Raw genomic sequence first — 24,822 nt, 5'->3', positions numbered from 1 at the left:
TACCCCACACATACAATTATCTGTAAGGTCCCTCAGTTGAGCAGTGAATTTCAAACACAGATTCAATGCCTCGCAAAGAAGGGCACCTATTAGTAGATGGGTAAAAAAAAGCAGAAAATCCCTTTGAGCATGTTGAAGTTATTAATGACACTTTGTATGGTGTATCAATACACCCAGTCACTACAAAGATACAGGCGTCCTTCCTAACTCAGTTGCCGGAGAGGAAGGAAACCGCTCAGGGATTTCACCATGAGGCCAATGGTGACTTTAAAATCAGTTACAGAGTTGAATAGCTGTGATAGGAGAAAACTGAGGATGGATCAATAACATTGTAATTACTCCACAATACTAACCTAACTGACAGAGTGGAAAGAAGGAAGCCTGTACAGAATACAAAATATTCCAAAACATGCATCCTGTTTGCAATAAGGCACTAAAGTAAAACTGCTAAAAATGTGGCAAAGAAATAAACTTTATGTCCTGAATACAAAGCGTTATGTTTGGGGCAAATCCAACAACACATCACTGAGTACCACTTCATATTTTCAAGCATGGTGGTGGCTGCATCATGTTATGGGTATGCTTGTTATAGGCAAGGACTAGAGAGTTGTTTAGGATAAAAATAAACGGAATGGAGCTAAGCACAGGCAAAATCTTAAAGGAAAACCTGGTTCAGTCTGTTTTCCAATAGACACTGGGAGACAATCCAGGCGTGCAAAGCTCTTAGAGACTTACCAGAAAGACTCACAGCTTTAATTGCTGCCAAAGGTGATACTAACATGTATTGACTCAGGAATGTGAATACTTATGTAAATTAGATATTTCTATATTTCCTTTTCAATAAAATTGGAGAGAAAAAAAAATCTAAAAACCCGTCTTTTCACTTTGTCATTATGAGATATTCTGTGTAGATGGGTGAGATTTTTTTAATATTTTGAATTTAGGCTGTAACACAACAAAATGTGGAATAAGTCAAGGGGTACAAATACTCTGTGAAGGGACTCACTGTACAGTATATATTAATAATATGCCATTTAGCAGACGCTTTTATCCAAAGCGACTTACAGTCATGTGTGCATACATTTTTACGCATGGGTGGTCCCGGGGATCGAACCCACTACCCTGGCGTTACAAGCGCCATGCTCTACTAATTGAGCTACAGAGGACCACCCATTACGTTCTGTCTGTAATATACCAGGAAATATGTTAGGTATTTTTGATGGATATGGTTCATCCTCTGTGAGGTTGTTGTCTTCTCAAGATGGGCTTGACAGACGTCACCCAGCCTCTCTCTGGACCAATCCCTTGTCTTCCCCGTCCAGGGAAGGAGACAACAATAACCAATACATTAGGCATTACAGGTATTAGGCAAGAATGATCAATGCCCTGCTTTGTTCATGTAATTATTTTAATAAGTATTTTTTAAAATAACTTATTAGGCTATTGGTTCATATGAGTTAACGGCATGATACATCAAATTGTAAACAATTAATGTTAATTTCCAGTGCTAGGCCATAAGTGGATGTTCTAAAAACCTGCCTCTGTAGTCTACGTAAGTGATGACGCAATCATAGCACGTATGCATTTATTTTAGGGAGAAATCCTGGAAGAAAGCAAAGCGAAGAAGCCCGCTAGTCGTAATGCCACCAAAGTGGGTGTGCACACTTCCTAAGTATAAGTATGGAAACAACCTCGTCTCGTCCTAACGGATTTCTACTACAGAGGAGACAGAGATGAGCGCTCACATTATGAGACCACAGCCAGCAATGAAATTATATGTGGTGAGTATCTTACCTTCACGTTGTTTATATTCTCCGTGGACTATGTTTGGCGAGGGGGTTTATTCTAACGATTGAATAGATTATTCCAACGAGTGAGTTGTGAGATTAGAACAGTGTGCGGATGAACGATAAATGCCGGTTGTATTCGATGCGATGCGCTGTTCTTCAACAAAACGCAGCACAGGTAGGTAGCCTGTTCTGTGTTTAAAGCGTCTTTGATGATAGAAGCTCTTTGTCTTTGGTGAAGGGGAGACTAATATTAATAGAAATGAGAAGTTTCAAACGTTGATTGTTTTTAAACAAGCGAACTAGTCGTTGTATGGACGAAAGTTTTGATCAAATTGCTATTAAATATTTCCTATTTTGTATTTGAATGTAAACTAAGTCAATAATGTTTATTATGAGGGATGCGTCATTGACTATTATAAATAGTCTCGGCTTCATAGGGCCTAATCGCCAACATGCAGCAATATTTCTCGACCACGTGACTCTTCTGACAAGGTGTGTATTGTATTTAAACTCTCCTTCTTTACCTTTGTGTGTCATGACTGAATTTATTTCGAGCTGAATTTGCATAACTTGTTGGTTAATGATGGTTCCCAACCTTACACATAATGTGTTTAATTTTCCTAAACCAATAATAAAAAAAAAAAAAGGAACCATGTCCTGCAGTAGTATTTATTTTAATAAGTCAATAGGCTAATGGAGTTGAAATGTAGGTCATGTTTTGTTTCTTGTAGGACCAATTTTAAGTGAATCAGGATTCCATAGACAGTGAGCGACTGCTGTGAGAATTGATCCTAAAAGTGCTTTCTTCTGGTTCAACCGGGTGTTAGTACTCAGGAGATGATGATGTGCCATAACAATGCTAGGTTAGTACTCAGGAGATGATGATGATGTGCCATAACAATGCTAGGTTAGTACTCAGGAGATGATGATGACCCATAACAATGCTAGGTTAGTACTCAGGAGATGATGATGATGTGCCATAACAATGCTAGGTTAGTACTCAGGAGATGATGATGTCCCATAACAATGCTAGGTTAGTACTCAGGAGATGATGATGTCCCATAACAATGCTAGGTTAGTACTCAGGAGATGATGATGTGCCATAACAATGCTAGGTTAGTACTCAGGAGATGATGATGTGCCATAACAATGCTAGGTTAGTACTCAGGAGATGATGATGATGTCCCATAACAATGCTAGGTTAGTACTCAGGAGATGATGATGTGCCATAACAATGCTAAGTTAGTACTCAGGAGATGATGATGATGTGCCATAACAATGCTAGGTTAGTACTCAGGAGATGATGATGATGTCCCATAACAATGCTAGGTTAGTACTCAGGAGATGATGATGATGTACCATAACAATGCTAGGTTAGTACTCAGGAGATGATGATGTGCCATAACAATGCTAGGTTAGTACTCAGGAGATGATGATGATGTGCCATAACAATGCTAGGTTAGTACTCAGGAGATGATGATGTCCCATAACAATGCTAGGTTAGTACTCAGGAGATGATGATGATGTGCCATAACAATGCTAGGTTAGTACTCAGGAGATGATGATGATGTGCCATAACAATGCTAGGTTAGTACTCAGGAGATGATGATGATGTCCCATAACAATGCTAGGTTAGTACTCAGGAGATGATGATGATGTCCCATAACAATGCTAGGTTAGTACTCAGGAGATGATGATGATGTGCCATAACAATGCTAGGTTAGTACTCAGGAGATGATGATGTGCCATAACAATGCTAGGTTAGTACTCAGGAGATGATGATGTGCCATAACAATGCTAGGTTAGTACTCAGGAGATGATGATGATGTGCCATAACAATGCTAGGTTAGTACTCAGGAGATGATGATGACCCATAACAATGCTAGGTTAGTACTCAGGAGATGATGATGACCCATAACAATGCTAGGTTAGTACTCGGGAGATGATGATGTGCCATAACAATGCTAGGTTAGTACTCAGGAGATGATGATGACCCATAACAATGCTAGGTTAGTACTCAGGAGATGATGATGTGCCATAACAATGCTAGGTTAGTACTCAGGAGGAGATGATGATGTGCCATAACAATGCTAGGTTAGTACTCAGGAGATGATGATGTGCCATAACAATGCTAGGTTAGTACACTGCTAGTAGTGTAGTGCACCTCTTCTCACCTCTCTGTTTTGGTACAGAAAGCACAGTTGTTTCCTTTGAGGGGTTTTGCATGCTTCTTCCTATCTGGGCCTCATAAAGTGGTTTGCATATGTCCATGTTGTTGAGATCTGTATCAGATAGGAACCAGTAGAGAACTTGTAAGAAAATAACATTATATAACTCTTTATATAGTCTGTGTGTGTGTGTGTGTGTGTGTGTGTGTTATTCTTAAATCATTGATACACAGATACACACTGTGTCTGATATGATAGGCTACACTTGCCTCCTGTGTAAATGAATGCAGGTGGTATTAATTTGTAAGCAGAGCAGGGAGCCATTCTTCAATGGGGATTGTTCTACATGTGGCTTGTTATCTTTGAACCCTTTATCTTTATGCTCTGCGCTCGGTGGTGTCTGCGCTCGGTGGTGTCTGCGCTCGGTGGTGTCTGCGCTCGGTGGTGTCAGTTAGAGACAACTTCCCCAAAATTAGCCGTTCACGAGGTGACAGAGAGACAGAGAGAGGTGCGTCAAAAGGTCACCTTGTAACGCCCTGCAGAATAAACACAATTCTGGGTTTTTGTCAAATTACTGAGGCTTTACACAAAGACAAACACACACACACACACACACACACACATACACACCACCTAACGTTTTTTTAAAGAAAGGAACACTTCATCCTGCAGGGAAGCTTCTGTACAGTGACTACAGTAACTTCCTCTTTTACATCAGCAGTAGAAGTGATGCAGTCAGTAGAGTGTTGTGTTTGTGTCATAACAGTCATAACAGTCATAACAGTCACAACAGTCACAACAGTCACAACAGTCACAACAGTCACAACAGTCATAACAGTCATAACAGTCATAACAGTCATAACAGTCATTACTCTAATAACATGGAAACACTGAGACACATTGTTTCTATCCTCTTTCTCTACTGTTCTAGTTGTTGTCAGATACTGTGGAAATCATTACAGGAACACCTTTCTATTTAGAGTTTCACGTAGTTCTCAGGTGAGTTAGGTGGTGTGTGTAAACATCCTCTAAAATGTTTCGGAAATTGGTAGAAATGTCCAATGAAAGAATCATTAAAAATAAACAGAATATATATATATATATATATATATATATATATACTACCAGTCAAAATGTTGGACAAACCTACTCATTCAAGGGGTTTTCTTTATTGTTTTACAATTTCTTACATTGTAGAATAATAGTGAAGACTTCAAAACAATGAAATAACACATATGGAATCATGTAGTAACCAAACAAATATATTTTATATTTGAGATTCTTCAAATAGCCACCCTTTGCCTTGATGACAGCTTTGCACACAACTGGCATTCTCTCAACCAGCTTCATGAAGTAGTCACCTGGAATGCATTTCAATTAACAGGTGTGCCTTCTTAAAAGTTAATTTGTGGAATTTCTTTCCTTCTTAATGCGTTTGAGCCAATTAGTTGTGTTGGGACAAGGTAGTGGGGGTATACAGAAGATAGCCCTATTTTGTAAAAGACCAAGTCCATATTATGGCAAGAAAAGCTCAAATAAGCAAAGAGAAACGACAGTCCATCATTACTTTAAGACATGAAGGTCAGTCAATATGGAACATTTCAAGAACTTTGAACGTTTCTTCAAGTGCAGTCGCAAAAACCATGAAGTTCTATGATGAAACTGGCTCTCATGAGGACCGCCACAGGAATGGAAGACCCAGAGTTATCTCTGCTGCAGAGGATAAGTTCATTAGAGTTACCAGCCTCAGAAATTGCAGCCAAAATAAATGCTTCACAGAGTTCAAGTAACAGACACATTTCAACATCAGCTGTTCAGAAGAGACTGTGTGAATCAGGCCTTCATGGTCGAATTGCTGCAAAGAAACCATTACTAAAGGACACCAATAAGAAGAAGAGACTTGCTTGGGCCAAGAAATACAAGCAATGGACATTAGACCGGTGGAAATGTGTCCTTTGGTCTGGAGTCCAAATGGAAGATTTTTGGATCCAACCGCCGTGTCTTTGTGAGACGTGGTGTGGGTGAACGGATGAACTCTGCATGTGTGGTTCCCACCGTAAAGCATGGAGGAGGTGGTGTTATGGTGTGGGGGTGCTTTGCTGGTGACACTGTCCGTGATTTATTTAGACTTCAAGGCACACTTAACCAGCATGGCTACCACAGCATTCTGCAGTGATACGCCATCTCATCTGGTTTGGGCTTAGTGGGACTATCATATGTTTTTCAACAGGACAATGACCCAACACACCTCCAGGCTGTGTAAGGACTATTTTACCAAGAAGGAGAGTGATGGAGTGCTGCATCAGATGACTTGGCCTCCACAATCCCCCGACCTCAACCCAACTGAGATGGTTTGGGATGAGTCGGACCGCAGAGTGTAATAAATAGTAAAAATAAAGAAAAACCCTGGAATGAGTAGGTGTGTCCAAACTTTTGACTGGTACTGTATATATATATCAGACACAGTTTTGCCGGAAATGTTTATATTATCTTTCGTTAATCATTAACCCACATGACCGTGCCAAACTCCTGCTACAGCCTCCCACTCATAAACGGTTAGATGGAACGCTGCAGAAATCAGAGGCAGAGGCAGTGAAACAAAACCTGCGGCTAAATGATGAGGAGATAAATGCCATACCCTCCCATTGTTAAACGTACGGTATGACGCTCTGCTATGGCGGCTACTGTTTTGCTTTAATACTTGGCTACCTGTGTGTACTGTTACATGTTTCTAAAAGTTACTGGGTGGGTTTATTAACCCAAATATTTATTGTAAGAGTTGAGCATGTCAGTTGTGTCATTATGTACAACACAGGCTTATTAAGTTGTAATGTCTCATGGCTTGGGTGTGTTATTATGGCTAGCTGACCGTCTCATCTGCTCATAGCTGGGGCCGTTGATCGTTTTATGATTTCACAGAGAGGAGCTGTTTGATGCCAGGCCTCCCACTAGTAGGGGGCTTTTCTCCGCATCCCAAATGGTACCCTAGTCCCTATATAGTGTGCTACTTTTGACCATGGCCTATAGGGCTTTGGTCAAAAGTAGTGTGCGCTATGTAGAGAGTAGGGTGCCATTTGGGAAGTAACCTTTGAGGGATTTTACAGCAGTCAGTTTAGATAGAGGTCAGTCTGTTTGTGTGTTTGATGCCTCTAAAGAGCTGAAATCCCCACCTGCACACCAGTACTGACTCCATCCATCTATCGCTCAGCTCTCCGGCCTTCTGATCCTCCATTGAAACAGGCCTAGCAGTACATACCATTTAGCCGACCCTGTTATCCAAAGGCACGCACCGCTATGTGTGTTTGGTCCTCCGTAGTCTTGTGTTGCTTGACATGTTTTGCCGAACTTAGAACGGCTGGAGGTGAGTCTACTTTCTGCTGAAGTGTGCATTCGTTCAGTACTTCCCACAAATCTAAAAGCATTGGATCGGTGCAGGGATGGGCTAGTGGGAATCTGCACCATATTTCATGTACCAGTCATCTCCTTTCAAATTAGTTAAAAGGGCAGTGCAGTCAAAAACGTGATTTTCCAGTTTTTTAAATGATATTTCCACACTATGAGGTCAAAATAACACTCTCAAATTGTGAAAATTATGAGATTGTCCTTTTTAGTATAAGAGCTTTTTTGTTGTTGTTGCCTGGAATTTCAGCCTGTTCTGGTGGGATGACGTTTTTGGCCCACAGCATCACATCACAATCTGATGTGATTATTCTGTCCAATGACCAGTCACATTTGACATCCATCCTGTGTCCTCCTATGTTAGGCTCTAGACCAGGGGTCTCCAACCTTTTCTAGCATGAGAGCTACTTTTTAAAAGAAAAACATGTCGCGAGCTACAGAGTTTTTTTTTTTTTTTTTTTTTAGCTTTCAAATAGGCTCATTCTTCTCTTCTCTTCTCCCCTGCAACTGTTCCCCGGGTCCTTAGTGTACAAGAGAAAGTTGTGCACTATGTTTTCTGTCAATAGACCTGGTAAAATAATGGTTAATAAACAACTCTAAGGGGGGGGGGGGGGCCCTATAAAATCTGTGATGTTTTTTTCAGTTTTTTAGTTTTTCACTCTCAAAATAACGATTGTTCATAGAGGAGCAACAACATGTGATGTTCTGAGTCCATGTTAATGCTTAAATCGCATCAGAATACCAATTTTTTTTTTTTCTTCAGGTCTGGAACAATTTTTATTGTTTTGTGTAATTCCTCTTTAATGGGGCATCTGGCCCTTTAAATGCATATATCTAGCGAGTGAAGAACGTGTGTGGTCTAACACGCCGGTCTAGCGATGGTTCTGTACTGCTCCTGCTCATTTCATGGCAAAGTTAGCAAATAACAAATGATAGATACAAATTACATCTACTCATTAAATACTTCTGCCAGGTAAGCCTACTTTGCAGTTAACATTTAATTGAGAATGTTTTTGGGGAAAGTATTTCGGTCAACCCACAGGACGGTTATCACATCAAATGGCTACACACGGAGTGAGGAGTGATAGACAAACGCTCACACCAGGGGCAATATTGCTGGAAATTAATTGGCAGGTATTGTTTTAGTTTGGGCTTTTTAAGCCAATAGTGGCTAACCAGGGGTGGGATAATGTCAATGTTGCGTTGATTAGATAGTAGCTGGGAGCTCGCGGTGTCTGATACTTGTGAGGTTTGTTTATGACAGTTTGCGTTGGAACATGTCATAATTGCATGTACTTTCAGAATTGTTTGGGGAGCCACTCATCGGTGGGCTGCGTGCTACTGGTAGCTGGGGATCGACCAGTTGGAGACCCCTGCTCGAGTCTAGACGATCCTATCCGCCAATCAGGGCCGTGTAAGGAAACAAATAAAAATGTGTATCGACGCCCACACGATCGGACTGCGCATTTCAATGGCAAAAGGATGCTCAGGGAAATAAATGATCAAAAATATAGTTTGAGTTATTTACATGAAATAAACAAACACAGTGATTTATTAGACATACAGTGATGATTTTAAAAAAATAACATTAAAAAGACTGCATTGGGGCTTTAAGGGAAGTGAACAAGTGCACAATTTAGGAGGAAGGAGAGATAATTAGGACATAACCTAGGCGTACATCTCAAATGGCACCCTATTCCCTATGTAGTGCACTACTTTTGACCAGAGCCCTACTGCACTATATAGGGAATAGGGTGCCATTTGGGACGCTGCCTAGGTCTTCCAGTGCGTTCCTCTCAGTCAGCTGCTGGGTGTGTTCCTCCTCACTGCTTAAAGCAGGAAATTATACACATCGAAATGACTGTCTGTCATACCTCCGGGGTAGATGGTGGTTTAGGTTGAATATGGAAAGCGATTTAGGCTACAGCAATTTAGTTAGAGGAAGTAATATTTTGACTTGAAATCACACTCCATGCCCTGAGTTAGTTAGAGGAAGTAATATTTCGATTTTTAAATCACGCTCCAACCCTGATTTCAACGCTCGTGTCATTCAGCGGGTTTGGACACTGACGAGCTGAATAACATCTCCTTGACTGACTACTGTGTAATACACTAGCAAACTCTTAATGCGTCCCAAATGGCACCCTATTCCCTATAGAGTCCTATGGGCCCTGGTCAAACGTAGTGCACGATGAAGGGAATAGGGATATATTTGGGACGCAGCCTCTTGTCTGATTGAGGGGATGTACGTTCCCTCTCAGTCTGTCTGATTGAGGGGATGTACGTTCCCTCTCAGCTGGCGAGCGGCCACAGGAGTCATCCTATGTGACTTCCCTTCAGATGATCAGAACATTGTAATTGTGGGCGACAGAGCAGCGTGTAATTTTGGGTCTAGAGCGCTGAGGCAGAATGTCATTGAATGGTGACTTCCAACTGAATGGTGACTTCCAACTGAATGGTGAAAGGTTAAAAGTTCAACAACGTATTTTATTCCAGAACTTCCATGTACAGAATGCACAGGGGCATTCCCCAGGAGTAAAAGAAAATTGGCTTGGTAAATTAGGCTCCTCCCTACTTTTTCCTTCCTATGTTTATTTGGCCTGCAGCCAGTATAGGTCACCCCAGGCCAGGACAGTATACAGTGGGGGAAAAAAGTATTTAGTCAGCCACCAATTGCGCAAGTTCTCCCACTTAAAAAGATGAGAGAGGCCTGTAATTTTCATCATAGGTACACGTCAACTATGACAGACAAATTGAAAAAAATAATCTAGAAAATCACATTGTAGGATTTTTTATGAATTTATTAGCAAATTATGGTGGAAAATAAGTATTTGGTCACCTACAAACAAGCAAGATTTCTTGCTCTCACAGACCTGTAACTTCTTCTTTAAGAGGCTCCTCTGTCCTCCACTCGTTACCTGTATTAATGGCACCTGTTTGAACTTGTTATCAGTATAAAAGACACCTGTCCACAACCTCAAACAGTCACACTCCAAACTCCACTATGGCCAAGACCAAAGAGCTGTCAAAGGACACCAGCAACAAAATAGTAGACCTGCACCAGGCTGGGAAGACTGAATCTGCAATAGGTAAGCAGCTTGGTTTGAAGAAATCAACTGTGGGAGCAATTATTAGGAAATGGAAGACATACAAGACCACTGATAATCTCCCTCGATCTGGGGCTCCACGCAAGATCTCACCCCGTGGGGTCAAAATGATCACAAGAACGGTGAACAAAAATCCCAGAACCACACGGGGGGACCTAGTGAATGACCTGCAGAGAGCTGGGACCAAAGTAACAAAGCCTACCATCAGTAACACACTACGCCGCCAGGGACTCAAATCCTGCAGTGCCAGACGTGTCCCCCTGCTTAAGCCAGTACATGTCCAGGCCCGTCTGAAGTTTGCTAGAGTGCATTTGGATGATCCAGAAGAGGATTGGGAGAATGTCATATGGTCAGATGAAACCAAAATATAACTTTTTGGTAAAAACTCAACTCATCGTGTTTGGAGGACAAAGAATGCTGAGTTGCATCCAAAGAACACCATACCTACTGTGAAGCATGGGAGTGGAAACATCATGCTTTGGGGCTGTTTTTCTGCAAAGGGACCAGGACGACTGATCCGTGTAAAGGAAAGAATGAATGGGGCCAAGTATCGTGAGATTTTGAGTGAAAACCTCCTTCCATCAGCAAGGGCATTGAAGATGAAACATGGCTGGGTCTTTCAGCATGACAATGATCCCAAACACACCGCCCGGGCAACGAAGGAGTGGCTTCGTAAGAAGCATTTCAAGGTCCTGGAGTGGCCTAGCCAGTCTCCAGATCTCAACCCCATAGAAAATCTTTGGAGGGAGTTGAAAGTCTGTGTTGCCCAGCGACAGCCCCAAAACATCACTTCTCTAGAGGAGATCTGCATGGAGGAATGTGCCAAAATACCAGCAACAGTGTGTGAAAACCTTGTGAAGACTTACAGAAAACGTTTGACCTGTGTCATTGCCAACAAAGGGTATATAACAAAGTATTGAGAAACTTTTGATATTGACCAAATACTTATTTTCCACCATAATTTGCAAATAAATTCATTAAAAATCCTACAATGTGATTTTCTGGATTTATTTTTCTCATTTTGTCTGTCATAGTTGACGTGTACCTATGATGAAAATTACAGGCCTCTCTCATCTTTTTAAGTGGGAGAACTTGCACAATTGGTGGCTGACTAAATACTTTTTTTCCCCACTGTAGGTCACCCCAGGCCAGGCCAGTATAGGTCACCCCAGGCCAGGCCAGTATAGGTCACCCCAGGCCAGGCCAGTATAGGTCACCCCAGGCCAGGCCAGTATAGGTCACCCCAGGCCAGGCCAGTATAGGTCACCCCAGGCCAGGACAGTATAGGTCACCCCAGGCCAGGCCAGTATAGGTCACCCCAGGCCAGGACAGTATAGGTCACCCCAGGCAAAGTAAAGGTCACCCCAGGCCAGTATAGGCCACCCCAGGCCAGTATAGGTCACCCCTGGCCAGGCCAGTTTAGGTCACCCCAGGCCACCTCAGGCCAGTATAGATGACCCCAGGCCACCACAGGCCAGTATAGCACCCCAGGCCAGTATAGGTCACCCATGGCCAGTATAGGTCACCCCAGGCCAGTATAGGCCACCCCAGGCCAGTATAGGTCACCCCTGGCCAGGCCAGTTTAGGTCACCCCAGGCCACCTCAGGCCAGTATAGCACCCCAGGCCAGTATAGGTCACCCATGGCCAGTATAGGTCACCCATGGCCAGTATAGGTCACCCCAGGCCAGTATAGGTCACCCCAGGCCAGTATAGGTCACCCCAGGCCAGTATAGGTCACCCATGGCCAGTATAGGTCACCCATGGCCAGTATAGGTCACCCCATGGCCAGTATAGGTCACCCCAGGCCAAGGCTTATACAGTGCTGCAGGAGATGCAGAGGGACATTGCTGACTGGACACAGTGTTTTTCATGGCAGTGGGGTAGGGGGAAGTCCACGGAGGGAGAATTGACATCTGGGCCACAGCGGTGAAGGCTGCTGCCTTGCTTACTGCTGCTTGACACTGTCGATCACAGACAAGCTTCTATTTAGTTCTGCCTGGTTTCTGGCTTCATGTAACACTCAGTCACTCAGTCGATCACTAGAGGCTTGGGTTACACCCGGTCAATCACAACAAGAAAAGCCTGAATGCTTAGTGTCTCTGGCATCAGCTAGGCTGTAAACATCCGCTCTGTCTAATCTGGGGTTTCTCCTCTCTGTTCTCTCGCCCTTTCTGTCTCTCTCTCTCTCTCTCTTTCTCTCTCTATCTCTCTCTCTCTCTTTCTCTTTCTCTCTCTCTTTCTCTCCTCTCTCTCCTCTCTCTCTCTCTCTCTCTCTCTCTCTCTCTCTCTCTCTCTCTCTCTCTTTCTCTCTCTCTCTCTCTCTCTCTCTCTATTTCTCCACAGCTCTTCACCATTTCCTTCTCCTGGGCGTTCCACGAGGTCCCACCGCCCAAGTACCAGCACCACGACCCCTTGACCTCTGAACTCCTTCTGTGTGACCAGTGTCCGCCCGGCACGGCCGTCCTGACCCACTGTACCGCCGACACCCCCACCGCCTGCTCGCCGTGCCCCGACCGCTCCTTCTCAGAACACTGGCACTGGGGCGACAGCTGCCAGTACTGCACGACGGTCTGCAAGGAGAGGCAGCTGGTGAGGCAGGAGTGTAACAGCACCCACGACCAGCTGTGTGAGTGTGTACCAGGCTACCACCTGGTGGTGGAGTTCTGCATCAAACACACCCCCTGTCAACCTGGCTACGGCGTTTCGGCTCTAGGTAGGTGATATATGTGTAATTACAAATTAACAAATTAAATTAATTAATTGATTGACTGAAATGATGTTTTGAGATGCAAATGAAGCTATGGTGCTGGAGTCTCTTTTTCATTATTTAACTACTGTTGGTTTATTTAACTTGGCTGAAGATCCTCCCTCTCTTTTGATTATTACTTCCAGTTATATACTCATACATAATGGTTTGGAAATGTTATTCCTAGTCAGCCCATGTCCTCAGAGGGGGAAGTGTTTACTCAGCCTGTGGTAGGTCTAATCAGTCTATAATATAACAGTACTGTACTCTACATCACCCAGAATCCACTGGGGTATGGTCCTGACCTGTTCCGTTCTCTATGAGAGCCAACTGGTAGTAATCAGTGTGTTGGCAGAGGGCCAGACAGAGACAGAGCTGTGAGTGGCAGGCCTAGTCATCAGACAGAATAACTCTACTGCCTGGCAGTTATCATCACCAGGATCTCTTCTCTCTTGTCGGATCACTCAGAAGTTGTGTCCCAAATGGCACCCTATTCCCTATATAGTACACTACATTTGACCAGAGCCCTATGGTCAAAAGTAGTGCACTGTATAGGGAATAGGGTGCCATTTGGGACACTACCAAAGCTAAGCAGGATCGAGATCACGCCAGACACTGAACTACGTCTTTGTCATTTGTACTTCGTTCTCACTGGCCTCCTTCCCCTGTTTTTAGTCATAACGTTCCTCAGCCTTCAGTCCTGGTTTGTGATTCAGATGTATTCCAGGCCAGATGAGGAGAGGGGAGAGGTGAAGGAAAGAGGAGGGAATTGTTTCTGGCCAGAGTTTTACTAGCAATAGTCTGTTGAACGTCTCTGTGAGAGATGATGAATTCTATTGGAGACAGACTGGTTCAGCTCCATCTTTCCTCTCTGTCTCTGTGTTAGACAGTTAGACTGGTTCAGCTCCATCTTTCCTCTCTGTCTCTGTATCAGACAGTTAGACTGGTTCAGCTCCATATTTCCTCTCTGTCTCTGTGTCAGACAGTTAGACTGGTTCAGCTCCATCTTTCCTCTCTGTCTCTGTGTTAGACTGGTTCAGCTCCATATTTCCTCTCTGTCTCTGTGTCAGACAGTTAGACTGGTTCAGCTCCATCTTTCCTCTCTGTCTCTGTGTTAGACTGGTTCAGCTCCATCTTTCCTCTCTGTCTCTGTATCAGACAGTTAGACTGGTTCAGCTCCATCTTTCCTCTCTGTCTCTGTGTTAGACTGGTTCAGCTCCATCTTTCCTCTCTGTCTCTGTGTCAGACAGTTAGACTGGTTCAGCTCCATCTTTCCTCTCTGTCTCTGTGTTAGACTGGTTCAGCTCCATCTTTCCTCTCTGTCTCTGTGTCAGACAGTTAGGAGGACTCTTTTTAGCTTGAGTTCTTCTCTGCAGCTTCTACAAAGTCTGGTTCATTATACAGCAGAGTGAAATGATGAGTAAAGAGTCAGTGGTCGGTCCAGGTCTATCCAGTCAGTGGTCGGTCCAGGTCTATCCAGTCAGTGGTCGGTCCAGGTCTATCCAGTCAGTGGTCGGTCCAGGTCTATCCAGTCAGTGGTCGGTCCAGGTCTATCCAGTCAGTGGTCGGTCCAGGTCTATCCAGTCAGTGGTCGGTCCAGGTCTATCCAGTCAGTGGTCGGTCCAGGTCTATCCAGTCAGTGGTCGGTCCAGGCCTATCCAGTCAGTGATCGGTCCAGGTCTATCCAGTCAGTGGTCGGTCCAGGTCTATCCAGTCAGTGGTCGGTCCAGGTCTATCCAGTCAGTGGTCGGTCCAGGTCTATCCAGTCAGTGGTCGGTCCAGGCCTATCCAGTCAGTGATCGGTCCAGGTCTATCCAGTCAGTGGTCGGTCCAGGTCTATCCAGTCAGTGGTCGGTCCAGGTCTATCCAGTCAGTGGTCGGTCCAGGTCTATCCAGTCAGTGGTCGGTCCAGGTCTATCCAGTCAGTGGTCGGTCCAGGCCTATCCAGTCAGTGGTTGGTCCAGGTCTATCCAGGTCGATGACGAGCATATTATGCCGATGACGAGCATAAATGCGAACAGGCTGCATGTTTTGGAATATTTTTTTATTCTGTAAAGGCTTCTTTTATTTCAGTCTGTTATTTACAGTGCCTTGCAAAAGAATTCATCCCCCTTGGCATTTTTCCAATTGTTTTGCATTACAACCTGTAATTTAAATGGATTTTTATTTTTATTTCATGTAATGGACATACACAAAATAGTCCAAATTGGTCAAGTGAAAAAATATTTTCTAAGAATTCTAAAAGATAAATAACGGAAAAGTGGTGTGTGCATATGTATTCACCACCTTTGCTATGAAGCCCCTAAATAAGATCTGGTGCAACCAATTACCTTCAGAAGTCACATAATTAGTTAAATAAAGTCCACCTGTGTGCAATCTAAGTGTCACATGATCTGTCACATGATCTCAGTATATATTCCAGTTTTTACCCATCTACCAATAGGTGCCCTTCTTTTTGTGAAACCATTGGAATTGGATTCTGGTTCAACTGGAAGGGCTCCAGGAATACAGTATGATCTGGTTCAACTGGAAGGGCTCCAGGAATACAGTATGATACTGGTTCAACTGGAAGGGCTCCAGGAATAAAGTATGATACTGGTTCAACTGGAAGGGCTCCAGGAATACAGTATGATACTGGTTCAACTGGAAGGGTTGAAGGCTGTAACGTAACAAAATGTGGAAAAAGTCAAGGGCTCTGAATACTTTCCGAATGCACTGTATGGCTTGTCAACCTGATGATCCATGACCTAATGAAGATGCTCTGCTTGTCACTTGTAATTTTCATATAGACCTGTGAGTTAATGTTCTTACACAAATATGCCTTGTCATATGCTTTGTCATCTTGTTATCTTTTCTCACACAAATATTCCTTGTCATATATGCTTTGTCATCTTTGTTATATTTTCTCACACAAATATGCCTTGTCATATGCCTTGTCATCTCTGTGGGTGGTGGGGAACCAAGTCCAAGGTCATCATACTGGATGCACGAAGGACCTTTACACTCTCTCTGACTCTCACTTCATCTCTGTTCTGAAACAGGATGTGGTAGAGACCGTTGACACCCATTCTATTAGGAGAGCTGTAGTTTACGCCGCTCTAAACAATGCTACAGAAACTCCACACTTCCACTCACAAAACTCAGCTGCTTTATGACCAGCACCACGTACCACAACTTGTGACTTGACAGATTGGAAATGTATAACATGTAAGAATGACACACCTGTAAGAATGATCTTGGTTCGTAAATTGCAGTTTGTTTGTTTGTTTGTTTGTTTTGTGTTTCTCCTCCTAGGTACACCAGAGGTTGACACAGTGTGTGAGGCGTGTTCGCAGGGCCTGTTCTCCAGCCGGGTGTCTGCCAGCGAGCCGTGTGTGTCCCACAGGAACTGCTCTGAGCTGGGCTTGAAGACCCTCCGACCGGGGACCACCACCCAGGACACACTGTGTGAGAACGAGGCTAAAGGATCTGTCCTGGAGTGCTCCCATCACCACACGCAGTGTCACACTGGTGAGAACATACAGGATAATGGTGATACATGCCAGACGCTCTTATCCAAAGCGCCTTACAGTCATGCACGCATACTTAAAATGTTTTTGTGTGGGTGGCCCCAGTGGGAATCAAACCCACTACCCTTGGCGTTGTGAGCGTCATGCTCTACCAACTGAGCCACAACACACACACCATGTAATGTTTATTAAAAAGGAGTGAATAATCCTAATCTACAGCACTGCACGACAACCCGGCTCAGCTTCACACTGACTAAAGAGGTTCATGAGTAACTTTGCCTGAGGCTAGACGACTTGTTTTAGCTCCCCCCCCCAAAAAAAATACCTAGGCTTAATCTCAGCGGATAAACTCTTGCGGCAGCAGGCAACAAATGTTCAAACCCAGTTTGTCTCAGCTGCCTACAGCATTTCACCTGAGCAACAGGTTGACGTCATCCCGCTAACTCCTGTAAATCCAGCAAGAGCCATGATGTAATGATTAGTGTGTGTGACTGTTATATCCTGGACCTTGGAAGCTTGCACCAGAGAGGAAACTGAGTCAGTCAAAGAGGAGACATGGGGACATGGGTTTAGGGCAGGCATCATCAACTAGATTCAGCCACGGGCCGTTTTCTTCTTGAGCGGATGGTCGTGGGGCCGGAATTATTATAATTACAGATAATTTGTAGACTGCAAATTGACCGCAAGAAGCCCAAACAGATATAATATTTCACTAATACATAATCATTTCAAACCTTGCTTACATTTGTATACGATCACGTGTCTCTATATTATGCGTGGGAATACTTGGGAACAGATTTCCAAAATTAAAATCACTTGGTGCTGATTTCCTGGTGTTTTTACAGTATTTTATGTCCAACAATTAATAGTTTTTTGTTTATTTGCTCAGAAAACTTGAGGGGCCAATAATTTTAAAAAACCTGGGCCCGCAGGCCGCCCGTTGGAGAACCCTGGTTTATGGTCTTACTCAGACTGAAACCATGAAGAATGCTGCTGAGAACACACACACACACACACACACACACACACACCACATAACCACAACCCATCAGAGTGAGTCTGATGAGTCTCCCAGGAGACCAAACACAGTACTGAGTTCTCATTCTAGAACCGGAACGATGCCCACACACACAGAACACCTGTGTTCCATCACACCAGGTCTGCTGTGTGACGTATCGCAGTGAGCCGTATCAGGGGGGAGGTTGACTTCCACGAGGATGAACTCTTCACATTAAACTGAGTTCCTATAGCATGACTAACAACTATCAGGGTAGAACTCCCAGAACTGTTACTTTCCCAGGGGAGTGATGCTCTCCTTAACAATTCATTCAGAATTTGTTTTAGTGGGATACGACACCCATACAATTACAATGATTCAGTCATTCTATTTCTATGGTGACACCACAGATTGTTTGCAATGAATTAGAAAATAGTTTGAAGTACAAATGTCAAATTGAGGGGAAAATGTCTTTGCCAATGCTGGATTCAAATCCAAGCCAATGTTCAGTTAGATTAGATTTTGAGAAAATGCTGAAAGTCAGATTTGCATCCCAAATGGCACCCTATTTCCTATATAGTGCACTATTTTTGACCAGATCCCTATGGGTCCTGGTCAACAGTAGCGCACTATAAAGGGAAAGGGGTGCCATTTGGGAGTCAACTACAGACTTAGGAATGAAGTCAAAACTAAATAAGGAGGAAGGAGGAGAGGCTGTGAGGGAAATGAGTGTGTCGCAGCTGGGATGGAACAAAGAAGTGAGAGGACGTGATGTTTTCATTATCTGGTCTGGTAATGACTGGACACCCTCCATTACACACACACACACACACACACACACACACACACACACACACACACACACACACACACACCACATAACCACACCACGTCAGAGTGAGCCTGATGAGTCTCCCAGGAGACCAAACACAGTACTGAGTTCTCATTCTAGAACCGGAACGATGCACACACACACACAGAACACCTGTGTTCCATCACACCAGGTCTGCTGTGTGACGTATCGCAGTGAGCCGTATCAGGGGGGATGCTGAGGTCCATCTCCTGCTCGTCATCTGTTCAATAGAATTAACAAATGTTTATTTGGTATAACCTGACACAGAAAGTCTGTTTCTGGAATAAGATACCATTATGGTCCCAATAGAGCAAACCTAACACATCTGGCTCTTCACACAGGATCAATCAAGATCTCAATGTATCATAAAGAAAACAAGTACGTAAGTACCAGGATGTAACGTCAGTGTCCTCTTTCTCCCTCTCTGTCTCAGACGTGTCGCTGTGTGAGGAGGCCATCTTCCAGTCTCTGGCGTCCCTCCGTCTGTCCTCCGTCCCACTGGAGCGTCTCCTGGAGAGCCTGCCTGGGAAGAGGGTTGACAGGAAGAGTCTGGAGAGGCTGAAAAAGGTCTGCTCCCCCCAGCAGCAGATACTACTCCTGTTGAGACTCTGGAGAGAACAGAACAAAGATCAGGTTAAACTCTACGGCGTCATTCAAGGTCAGTAGGATCCGTTTAGTAGAGCTCTGCTACTGGCTGCTGCAAATGACTTCCTGTTACGTCCTGAAGACGTTTATCCAGTGGGAGGGTCCTGTTATGTCCTGAGCTCATTATACCTGCTATCCAGTGGGAGGGTCCTGTTATGTCCTGAGCTCATTATACCTGCTATCCAGTGGGAGGGTCCTGTTATGTCCTGAGCTCATTATACCTACTATCCAGTGGGAGGGTCCTGTTATGTCCTGAGCTCATTATACCTGCTATCCAGTGGGAGGGTCCTGTTATGTCCTGAGCTCATTATACCTGCTATCCAGTGGGAGGGTCCTGTTATGTCCTGAGCTCATTATACCTGCTATCCAGTGGGAGGGTCCTGTTATGTCCTGAGCTCATCATACCTATTATCCAGTGAGAGGGTCCTGTTACGTCCTGAGCTCATCATACCTATTATCCAGTGAGAGGGTCCTGTTATGTCCTGAGCTCATTATACCTACTATCCAGTGAACCACTGTGAGCGGAAGGTGTCCAGGTTAAGGCTGACTGTAGTCACCGTAGTAACCGTTGGAATAGCAACAACAACAAAGAAAATGAAAACGTTCTCCTCTGCTCCTGACTGCATGTGCTGCCGCTGCAGGGAGGGGGGGGGGGTGTTGCCTAGGCAACCAAAGACTCATCTGCTACAACACCTTGCTTGTTTCAGCAAGGAGCAGCAAAGTTTCATCAAGTTGTAGAGTCCATGATAGAGCAGAAACTGACTCAACCGCACGAATGCCCAGCCATCCCGGCTTTAGTCAGCTGTTCGTTCCACAAAACAATAAAACATTATTTGAGGGTTATTTTATTTTCATGATGGTCTTCATCCATAACCGTCGGTTCCACGGTTATACGGTAGTTGTGCCAGCCCTATAGTCCAGGTGGCTAAGAGTCGTTTCATTGCTAATATTTCTCCATTACCGTTTCCCTCTACTGTGAGCGGAAGGTGTCCAGGTGTCTAACAGTAGTATCAGTTTTAACCTGACTTCCTCCTCTACCCTGTTATCTCAGGTGTGAACAACTGTGAGCGGAAGGTGTCCAGATGTGCGGGTTTGAAGAACCTGACCATGGGTGACCTCCTGACGGTGATGGACAGTCTCCCAGGGGTCCGGGCTGACGAGGAGGACGTCAGGGCCGTGGTCTCCTCATGCCGCTCCCAGCAGTACCTCCTGCAGCTCCTACACCTTTGGAAGAACCAGAACAAGGACCTAGACATCAACAAGGTATTGCTCCGCCACCACCATGCACATTAACATGCCTGCCTTCATCTAGCCAAATACTGAGTGTGAACATTCCTCATATTCCTTTTCTTCATGGATTATTTTCTGTTCTACGCACCAACAACTAGATAGGAATCTCCAAGTAGAAGTGTGCTGGGTTTCCCATTTCCGATTGCCTTAGTTTTGACGAAAGGAACACAATGGAAATAAGTAATTGACTTGATAACTTTGTGTTCTCCTTGATAGTTAAAACAACTACTGTCTGTATTTTGTATTTAAATGAACCTAATCAATCAATTAATCAATCAATTAAAGGGTCTGGCCCACAGCCTGAGCAGGCTCCGGCAGCAGGGGGCACCACGCCCGCTCCTCAGGAGCATCAAGAAGATCAACCGGATCATCTCCACCTCCTCCGTACACAAGATGTACGAGAAGATGTTCCTCAACATGATCGAGGACGGGACCTGCTTCAAGACCGAACCCTACAACCAATAGGAAGAGTGGGACGGGGCTAAGGGACGCTGATCTGGGATTCAAACACTTGAAAAATCTAGCATTTGTTTGAGTCTGCCTGGAGTGCAAGATGGGCAGGGTTTGACGTTTTGAGACATTTCTATTGGTTTATTAATCCAGGCAAACTCAAACAGGGTCAGATAAAGGATTTAAATTTAATGTTTAAAGTATTTGCAACCCAGGTCTGATGGGGTGGATCCTAACGTCCACTTACGTTGAATTTTCACCTGGTCTCCCGTTGATATCAATGCATGACTAAGTGAAAATTCAATTTAAGTGGAAATGATGATTAGTCCTAACTGTTTGAAAAGCAGGGTTGCGGTCAATTTAGTTGAAATTCAATTCATTAGGATTTTATTTTCAGTTCGTGAATTGAATTTGAATTAACTCGCTGAATTGACTGAATTTAAAATGGAATTGATCCCAACCCTGGCGAAAAAAGAGAAAACTATTTAAAAGTTGTGTATAAGTCCACTATTTGTAAGGAGAGGTAGAAGGGGGGGGGGGGTAGGGAGAGGGTCGTCTTGCTTTTTCACTGTTTTAAAAAGAGGAGATTTATTTCATAATGAAATGTTTCCTCGTGTGTGTGCGTTACAAATGGCACACTACTACTTATTTAGTGCACTACTTTTGACCAGGGCCCATTGGGTAGTAGTGCACTATTTAGGGAATAGGGTGCTATTTGGGACGCCCCCCTGCTGTTCTGTGTGGACTGCTGACATGCAAAGCTCTATTGAAACTGTCAAAACAGTTCAAACATTGTCAGCTTTTATGAATGTACAAAGGAGTGCGATTTGTTTTATTTAAATGTAATTTTTCTTACCAGATTTGTTTTGTAAAAGTTTGTAGTTTTTTTATCTCTATATTACCAAACTGGATTCTGAATGCTGCAGGTTTGAAGTTACAATGTTGTTTGTCTGAAGCCAAAGGGATTTTTTGTAAATCATTTTTGTATAAAAAAGGTATGGATCTTTATTTTAGATTTTTGGTTTGACCGGCCCTTTTTCAAGTCCTAATATTTGTGAACATTATGTCGAATGATCTGATTTAAAATCCATTTGATAAAATTGTTGTATGACTTTTAAAATGATAAGTGTTGTATTTTGATTTCCCCTCACATTTGTGTGGATGTAGAGTCCCAGTGACATTACTGTCCTGCAGTAACCTGAGCCTGACAGAAGGTCCATTGTTCCTGAAACAGACCCCTCCTCCTATTGACTCAGTCTTGTTACGGGCATTTCAGTCTCGTAACAATTCGCTTATTAAGAAGCATGACTCAGTCTTGTTATGGCCATTTCAGTCTCGTAACAATTCGCTTATTAAGAAGCATGACTCAGTCTTGTTATGGGCATTTCAGTCTCGTAACAATTTGCTTATTAAGAAGCATGACTCAGTCTTGTTATGGGCATTTCAGTCTCGTAACAATTCGCTTATTAAGAAGCATGACTCAGTCTTGTTACGGGCATTTCAGTCTCGTAACAATTTGCTTATTAAGAAGCACAAAATAGCTTACTCGGTATACTGACTCAATAAGGACATGGTATTCATCGCTTGGAAATATCATGGAATGTGAAGATTCAGTGTACAGCTGACATGTTCACATCTTTACTCACCTGTAAAATGAGTATGTGACAGTTATTCACTGTGTCATCCTGTCTCTCCTGGAAGGTTATTCACTGTGTCATCCTGTCTCCTGGAAGGTTATTCACTGTGTCATCCTGTCTCCTGGAAGGTTATTCACTGTGTCATCCTGTCTCCTGGAAGGTTATTCACTGTGTCATCCTGTCTCTCCTGGAAGGTTATTCACTGTGTCATCCTGTCTCTCCTGGAAGGTTATTCACTGTGTCATCCTGTCTCCTGGAAGGTTATTCACTGTGTCATCCTGTCTCCTGGAAGGTTATTCACTGTGTCATCCTGTCTCCTGGAGGGTTATTCACTGTGTCATCCTGTCTCTCATGGAAGGTTATTCACTGTGTCATCCTCTCTCTCCTGGAAGGTTATTCACTGTGTCATCCAGTCTCTCCTGGAAGTTTATTCACTGTGTCATCCAGTCTCTCATGGAAGGTTATTCACTGTGTCATCCTGTCTCTCATGGAAGTTTATTCACTGTGTCATCCAGTCTCTCCTGGAAGGTTATTCACTGTGTCATCATGTCTCCTGGAAGGTTATTCACTGTGTCATCCTGTCTCCTGGAAGGTTATTCACTGTGTCATCATGTCTCCTGGAAGGTTATTCACTGTGTCATCCTGTCTCCTGGAAGGTTATTCACTGTGTCATCCTGTCTCCTGGAAGGTTATTCACTGTGTCATCCTGTCTCCTGGAAGGTTATTCACTGTGTCATCCTGTCTCCTGGAAGGTTATTCACTGTGTCATCCTGTCTCCTGGAAGGTTATTCACTGTGTCATCCTGTCTCCTGGAAGGTTATTCACTGTGTCATCATGTCTCTCCTGGAAGGTTATTCACTGTGTCATCCTGTCTCCTGGAAGGTTATTCACTGTGTCATCCTGTCTCCTGGAAGGTTATTCACTGTGTCATCATGTCTCCTGGAAGGTTATTCACTGTGTCATCCTGTCTCTCCTGGAAGGTTATTCACTGTGTCATCCTGTCTCTCCTGGAAGGTTATTCACTGTGTCATCATGTCTCCTGGAAGGTTATTCACTGTGTCATCCTGTCTCTCCTGGAAGGTTATTCACTGTGTCATCCTGTCTCTCCTGGAAGGTTATTCACTGTGTCATCCTGTCTCTCCTGGAAGGTTATTCACTGTGTCATCCTGTCTCTCCTGGAAGGTTATTCACTGTGTCATCATGTCTCCTGGAAGGTTATTCACTGTGTCATCATGTCTCCTGGAAGGTTATTCCCTTTCTCACCGCCACTAGTGTGGTCCCAGATCTGTTTGTGATGTCTTCCTAACGCCTAGGGTCATTGTCTCATTGTCAGGCCATTTGTTGCTGATATTGCTCCTCTGTATTTAGTCATAACTAGTCTGATCTGGTTACAACTAGTCAAATCTGGTTACAACTACTCTGATCGGGTTACAACTAGTCTGATCTGGTTACAACTAGTCTGATCTGGTTACAACTAGTCTGATCTGGTTACAACTAGTCTGATCTGGTTACAACTAGTCTGATCTGGTTACAACTAGTCTGATCTGGTTACAACTAGTCTGATCTGGTTACAACTAGTCTGGTCCCTGTTGGTTTGTGTTCCTTTGTACCTATTGTCATTGTCACGCCATGTGTGGCTCACCTTGCTCCTCAGAAACGAACCATAACTCTTTGGAAGAAACACCTGTTTTAAACCAGAAAGCAGACCCTGTCTAGCCTGATCCCAGACCTGTTTGTGCTGTCTTGCCAGGTCCTATGGTCATAGGCAGCAACAACGACCATAGGAGTTGGTAAGACAGTACAAACTAGATCTGGGATCAGGCTAGACTCGGGTCAGCTGACCTTTTAAAGATATCATAGTAACATGTATAACAATATTATGATCCTCCATAGGAAGTAACCCTGACTCTACATCCTCATGACTGTTCTGCTGTGGTCTCTCTCTGTTTACATAGGGACCCAGCATCCTTCAACAGTTAGAACTTCCATATTTTAACTTTAGGAAGTTGTAGTTGTGACCTTTACAGATATGATTATAGAGTTGTTTGGTTGTCGTGGAGTGAGTGTGTGTGGGCGTGTGAGAGAGAGAGGGAGAGAGAGAGAGAGAGAGAGAGAGAGAATCAAATCAAATCAATTTTTATTTGTCACATGCGCCGAATGCAACAGGTTTAGACCATAACGTGAAATACTTACTTACAAGCCCTTAACCAACAATGCAGTTCAAGAAAGA

The 24,822-nt window shown here is 43.8% G+C and overlaps 1 protein-coding gene across 1 annotated transcript; it reads left to right on the top strand.

Moving 5' to 3' along the window:
* Positions 1 to 1,711: 1,711 nt before the first annotated feature.
* Positions 1,712 to 22,078, top strand: LOC311140116 (tumor necrosis factor receptor superfamily member 11B-like). The gene is made up of 6 exons (XM_084175053.1): positions 1,712 to 1,781; positions 12,809 to 13,178; positions 16,506 to 16,721; positions 19,004 to 19,228; positions 20,267 to 20,478; positions 20,791 to 22,078. The coding sequence occupies exons 1-6, from the start codon at positions 1,734 to 1,736 to the stop codon at positions 20,968 to 20,970; spliced, it is 1,251 nt and encodes a 416-aa protein (XP_084031179.1). The 5' UTR covers positions 1,712 to 1,733; the 3' UTR covers positions 20,971 to 22,078.
* The last annotated feature ends 2,744 nt before the right edge of the window (positions 22,079 to 24,822 follow it).

The sequence above is a fragment of the Coregonus lavaretus genome, assembly GCF_964263955.1.
Source record: "Coregonus lavaretus genome assembly, chromosome: 13".
In the NCBI taxonomy this organism is placed as follows: domain Eukaryota; kingdom Metazoa; phylum Chordata; class Actinopteri; order Salmoniformes; family Salmonidae; genus Coregonus; species Coregonus lavaretus.
This window is presented reverse-complemented; position numbering and strand designations above follow the sequence as displayed.